Source organism: Centruroides sculpturatus, unplaced genomic scaffold (genome assembly GCF_000671375.1).
Source record: "Centruroides sculpturatus isolate CEXI.00-Female unplaced genomic scaffold, Cexi_2.0 scaffold1759, whole genome shotgun sequence".
Taxonomy (NCBI): Eukaryota; Metazoa; Arthropoda; class Arachnida; order Scorpiones; family Buthidae; genus Centruroides; species Centruroides sculpturatus.
The window spans coordinates 119,785-126,851 of record NW_019386042.1 but is presented as its reverse complement, the minus strand read 5'-3'; the positions used below and the strand labels follow the sequence as shown (position 1 = coordinate 126,851).

Sequence of the window (7,067 nt, the reverse complement as noted above, 5' to 3'; positions counted from 1 at the left end):
ATTTCTTGATTTAATATGTCAATTTGTTTTCTTAATTACTAAAAAAAATTATTATTATTATTAAATGGTAAAATTTACTTTAATCCTAATAAACAAATTATATTATACACTACTATACTTAATTTTAATTAAAATTAATTTCGGCTCGAAATATTAGGAAATAAATAACAAACCTCTAAGTGTTTATTTAGGATAGAAATTTTTAATTTTAATAAAATCCATTAAAATTTATTTAAAAATCGAATTTATATAACGAATTGTTAGATCGATTATATTTTAAAAAGTAGAATTGGATTTATTAATAGAACTTAAGTGCAAAACAAACTTACCTTGAAATGTGAGTAGCATTTGCTATGATGAAATGAGTGAAACTAGTTAGAAGATTTCGGTGAGAGGCAACATAACTCTTAGTTTATCAGCTCCCATCTACATCTTACTCTTTCATATTTTTATTATTGCTTTTTAAAGTTAGAAAGGTAAGAAAAATATATATTCTTTTTATAGTAATATAAATGTTATTTGGGAGAATAATTTAAAAACTTCTAGGATCGATAGGAATAAAACAAGTAAAATTAAATGAAAGATTTATCTTTTTAACTAAAGTTAGAAAAGAAATTATTATATAGTCGCATTAAAACTTAAAATTCTTACATATAATTTGTTATAAATGTATTTAAATTAAGAAGTATTACGTTACTAAAATTGCTTTAACGCAATTGTATTTATTGATACGNACATTTATTTGTAATAAAACACATTATATAGTATTAATTTAATTGCTAATTTATTTTCTGCAGTTATAATTAATAAAAAAATGAAGAAACGACAGAAATGCAAATCAATTAGTGAATATCTACGCACGTTCATAGCAAAACTTGGAAGGAAGATTGGACAACACCCGTATTATTTCATCATTGTTCCTTGCATTATGTGTGCTTTACTGTCGATTGGATTGATAAATACGAAATTTATCGGTGATAATAATTACTTATTAGTACCAGATTCTGGAAAAATACACGAAGTCAAACAATTTATAGATAAGACGTTCCCATTTAACACTTCGGAATTATACGATTTCCAAAGATTAACTCATCGTCCTAAAACAGCCGCAATCTACATAAAAGAGAAGAATAATAGAAACATGTTACAGAAGAATATTTTACTAGAAATTCAGTCATTAAACGAAATTGCAAGAAACGTGACAGTGTACGCTGATGGAAGACAAATTGGTTACAAAGACATATGCGGAATGACTTATGGAAAATGCTTTGAAAATCCGATTTCTGGTTTATTGCATAATTTGGATGATGTCATTTCTAAAAAATTGAAAATCAAGTATCCAATAGATATAGATCCCCTCACGTTCACATACAAAATAATGTTTCTGAATGTAGGAGGTGTAACTCTTGATGCTGATGGATACATTAAAGAAGTAAGTGCTTTACGTTTATTGTATCCATTGGACGAAAATAACAGCACTAAAATAGAATGGAATGTAGCGTGGACCGAAGCACTCTTTAAATTGATAAAGGAACACAATTTCAAGTATATTGAGACTTTTTCGGAACCGTTCAGTTCGAGCGAATATGAAACAATGTTAAACACCCAGAATTCAAAGTCATTAATAAGCGTCACAATAATTGTAATTTGTATCTTCTGCATATTGAGCAACATGACTAACAGTTGGACCAGAAGCAAACCCTGGATGGGTGTAGCCAGTATCATTTCTACCGGTATGGCTGTAACCGCTTCGTTTGGTTTATTATTTGCTTGTGGAGTGGAAAATATTATTTACAATATTGCCATACCCTTTGTTATTCTAGGTAAGTTTCATATTAGAATTATATTTAATTTTTCTTTTATTAATATTTGTTTAAATTATATTGCAGCAACTGAAATAGATGATACGTTCGTTGTAATTGCCTGCTGGCGAACGAGCAATATCTACGATAGAGTTGAAAAACGGATGGAAGATACTTACTCTAATGCAGCAGTATCCATAACAATAACATCGTTAACGAATTTCTGTTCTTATTGTGTTGCTATGAATTCTCCATTTCCTGGTGTTAGAATTTTCTGCGCGTATGCTGCCACTTGCATATGTTTTTCGTACTTTTTCCAGTTAACATTTGTCGGGGGGTGTCTAGCTTTGAGTGGATATAGAGAAGAAAACGGTCTTCATCCGTTTACATTTAAACCTGTTAAAGGTAATGAAGTTTCTATTTTTAAAAATTTAACTTATTTAATCCTTTTAGGAGCGCTAGTAATACAGTCGACCACCCTATAACACTGTTAATTCCGTTTTATATGAATTCCATGTTGTATGAGTCACTTAGATTTAACAAATTCGTGAGCGTTCATAGCCTGGCACACGTATTTGTAAAACCTAAATGACTCGTACAACATGGAATTCATATAAAACGGAATTATCAACAGTGTTATAGGGGGGTCGACTGTAATTAATTTGTTTCCAAATCTTTACGATAGTTAATCTTACACAAAAGAAACTACATGTAACAATAATATTGAGAAGCATTAAGTTAACAGGGGAGAATATGATTCTGTGTAAAACGTGGCTTGATCCTTTACTATTAATACAGTAGATGTTTCACTAAAAATGTTTCACATACCCGTCTCGTCCAATCACCAGGAACCAAACAGTCTTGGTTCACAAATATGACCTTCTGTTAGAGGTTACGCCTTTGTAAAATTATGCAAATACAATTAAAAACATCCTTTAATTAACGTGTACTTTTTAATTATTGGCTTATGTCCAGTAAACGTTTTTAACTGTATTTACATAATTGTGTGGTCTCTAATATAAGGTCGTCTCTGTGAAACAAGACTGGTTCCTGGTGATTGGAGGACACAGATATGTGAAGACAAAATGTGAAAATTTAAAAAATATATTGTATTCTTAACCAGGCTTATAGTTTTGTTAGATAGTTTTTTAGTTAATTACAGATAATTTAAGGATAATGAAATCATTACAATATAAACCGTAAAGAGTCCATAGATTTGGTTACCAACAGAAATGGTGTTGTTTGTTTAGTTTAAATAACATAAAATCTTATACGGGAAAAAGACACAGAGAATCTATCTCTCACCCATGCTTCTCATTTTATGGAATTAGCTGTTAACTGTGAACTTGTCATTTTGGTAATTGTGTATGCCTTAAAATGCACTAGAATACTAACGAAACAATACATTATTAACACGTGTAAGACGATGTTATTACGTATATTGTGTTGATACAACAATCAATTACTGTAATTCTTAAATTTCATAAGTAATAAAGATTTTCTCGTTTTCAGATTTGAACATCAATTACTGTACTAATGAAGATATTGAGCATCACGACATCTTTATGAAATTCTTCAAGAATAAAGTTGCAGAGTTTATCTCTCATTCCTTGATTCAAATAATTATTATTTTACTGTATATCATTACTCTATCGCTTGGCATATGGGGAATTATCTCATTGAAAGAAGGCTTCAATGTCTTCACATTTTTCCCTGATAATTCCGAATTTACTCAAGCATTTCGAGTATATTATAAATATTTTACTGAGTATCCATTTAGTATTCATATAATCATTAACGAAACATTGGATTATTCAAATCCTATTGTTCAGAAATCAATAGAAGATATTTTAGAAAAATTCGAATCGCATCCGAACGTTGAAGATATGGATATATCTTGGTTGAAGTATTACAAAGATTTTCAACATCATTCAGCAGCGAAATATTCTTTTATGGGATACGATTTATCTATTAAACAAGATTTCATCGATGCTTTAAGAAAGATTTACTTAAAGTTTCCAGGAGCTAAAATGTATAAGAATGATATCGTGTTTAATAATAATTATACAGAAATTATTTGTAGTCGTTTCTTTCTGTTAGCAAGAAATGTTTCGAACAGAATTACCGAATTAAAAATAATTAACGATTTACAGAAGATTGCAGAAGAATCTTCTTTCCCTGTTATTGTCCATACTATGATATCTCCATTTGTAGAGCAGGGAATTATTATTAAAGCTGTAAGTTTTCAATTCTTTTGGATAACTTCAGTAATAATTCTTGCAATTTTTATATGTTTTATTCCTAATTTGTTGTATGCATTTATTGTTTCTTTATGTATTTCGTCCATCACAGTACAAACGATAGGTTTTATGTCTTTATGGGGGATTAATTTAGATATCGTTTCGTTAATGTGCATTATACTCTGCATAGGATTTTGTGTTAATTATCCAACTCATATTTGTTACTCTTTCGTAACCTCCCCTAATAAAACGATCAAAGGAAAGTTGAAAGATAGTTTATATCACGTTGGATTTCCTATATTTCAGGGTGCATTTTCTACAAGTATCGGTTTGTTGATCCTCTTATACTATAATTTCTTCCTGTCTATAACATTTGTAAAAATAGTTATTATAATTGCTGTAGAAACTGCATTTCATGCCTTATTCGTTATTCCTGTCATACTTTCTACAGTTTTGTCATTACATAAAAAGTTTCAAGAGAAAGAAAAGCACTTATTCAATTTAGCACTGTCAACAGGTTTTAAATGATTAAACACTGTAAATTATATCAGTTTTATATCAAGAAACTTAAAAAAAAACTTATTATTCTAACTTAAAATAAGATTAGACTGTTACTTTTAGGAAACCAACGCTTTAAGTTTAAATTTCGAAACGTTTTAGGCCATTCTATGCCCTTTACAATGTATTATAGATAATACCATTTTATGTTAGGTGCCCATAAATGGGTAGAAAGTGTAATAAACTGATCCTTAGACTAAGAATATATATAGATAATCGTTATAATTATAACATGGTAATAAACAAAGCTTTCATTTAAGACTCACTACACTGTCCTATATGGAGGAATACTTATGGCACCCCTTGATACCAAAGCCATCTTTATTACTAGTAAAAAATAAGTATAATAACACATATTGCATGAGTTCAATTAAGTAATTCTGAAGTACCACAACCACTTTGAAGTGGCACCCATATTCTGAAAATCCTAACTGATTAGATTCATGAATCTTTCTGTATCTAAAAATCATTTAATTAATGAAGAATTCTATGGGAAATGTTTGTTTATAACGTTCACCATGTATTAGTAATTTAGTAATAAAAATATAATATCTTTGCTGTTGTTTTATTTTCTGTGTTATGAAATGTATAATAAAGCGAATATTTAAATATTAATATCAATTCGTTGACATATTTATGGGCTTAACTCGACTTAAATAATAAACAATTCACACGTATTTAAAAACGAAACGCATTTCGGACTTTTTCTACTTATTCGGTCGATTTTTACGATTGTTTTCTTGATGTTTATCTATATAAACAATTAGATTTATTGTTTTAATAATAATTATTAATTGTTTATATAAATAAATGTTGGAAGAACAATCATAAAAATCGAGTGAAGAGGGACTAAAAGTCGAAATGCTTTTCAATAGATAGACAGACAGACAGACGAAGGAAAGTGGGAAAATTTTAAGTCTAAAATTTTTTTAATTAATTTATTTCCTGTTGTCCCGAATTATAGGGAATTTCTGAAAGTTTATTATTAATATTTTCTCATACAAGGAAGTAATTTTAGTCAAGGATAAACTGAAGAATAAATTATATCCTTGAACTGAAATTATTTTATAATATAAGATTCTTGGCACCTCATTGTGCTGATATTTACGAAATTAATAAAAATTAACAATTAATATATTTCCAGTATAATTTTTATAATGTTATAATTAATACAGTTATAGAAATAAGTGTATTGATTTAAATACAATCGAGTAAAACCCCGCTCTTACGACCGTTCCAGCTGAATCATCTTAAATCGGAGGTTAATTTACTATTGTAGATTGTGGCTTTACACCTAAAAATAAACTATTGAAATATATTTATCAGGAAAAAGTATATTGTAATACATACACTTGTCATTTTGTATAACAATATGAATGTAGAAAGCTGCAGAACAGGTGATTATAAATCACATTCTGAGGAAACTCATTCATTACTCTTCTATTATTTATTTATTTTTTTTAATAAATAATACGCTACACACCACTTATTATAATATACCTAAGCATATATTTAACAATGTTTTAGTGTTTATTATCACTTTCTGAATCATAATAATATATATCAGAAAGTGACAATAAAACATCTCATTAAAAGTATATCTTTATATACTTTTAAACATTAATATATTATAATTTAAATTATTTTATATTATAAAAATGTATTATACGAGCTTAATAATGAGCAACGAATAAAGAGGAAAATCGAGTTGCTTAACTTCCTCGACGATATTTAAAACTATGTGTGTGTTGCCATCTGTTATTTTATTATTAAAACTTTTATAGTTTTAATTGTTTTAAAATGGTAAAAGAATTAATTGTGAAGGTAGGGATGGATTTTAATAAAATACAATAACGAGTAAAATCGTCATTAAGTCCGACCTCACTCGAGATATGACGCACGATCCCTTATATCTCCCCACCCCTTTGACATTTAATTACGAAAATTTAACAGTGTCAATCCCACTAATACACAAATCTACTGGAAAAATTTCAGAAATTTTCGATAAAAAGCACGAGAGTTATTAAGCTTAAAAGTAAACGAACGAAATCGTGCCACACACGCACGCTAACGTCCATACATACATGAATAAAAACTCCGAATGATTCTGCATTTTTTGACATTTTAAGGTGTCCTGAGTCCAAAAATGTTAACATTTTGAGGGGGGGGTCACTTTTTGACCCATCTCCATACTTCCCTCTGTTATATATAGGCTAAATATAAAGGTTAAATAAAAATTATTCTTTGTTCGTATTTGGAAGCAGCTTGCCAACAACGTTGAAATTATGTCATAAATTTGATGATGGAGAACCTGTTTATTTTATAACTTTTTTAGATTTTATTATAAAACAAGTAGTCGAGCTTTTATTTTATTACCAAAGAGCAAGTTTCTTTATTGCAAGTGTTCCTTTGTTGCGTAACTAAGTCTCAATTTTACAATTAGTTTTAATAAATGTTTTTTTTAAAA

At 28.5% G+C, this 7,067-nt stretch overlaps 1 protein-coding gene across 1 annotated transcript; it reads left to right on the top strand.

The window, feature by feature from the left end:
* The first annotated feature begins 360 nt into the window (after positions 1-360).
* On the top strand, positions 361-5,108 carry LOC111613280 (patched domain-containing protein 3-like). The gene is made up of 4 exons (XM_023354628.1): positions 361-476; positions 798-1,823; positions 1,890-2,207; positions 3,315-5,108. Exons 2-4 carry the CDS (start codon positions 815-817, stop codon positions 4,568-4,570), a joined length of 2,583 nt encoding a protein of 860 aa, XP_023210396.1. The 5' UTR covers positions 361-476; positions 798-814; the 3' UTR covers positions 4,571-5,108.
* The last annotated feature ends 1,959 nt before the right edge of the window (positions 5,109-7,067 follow it).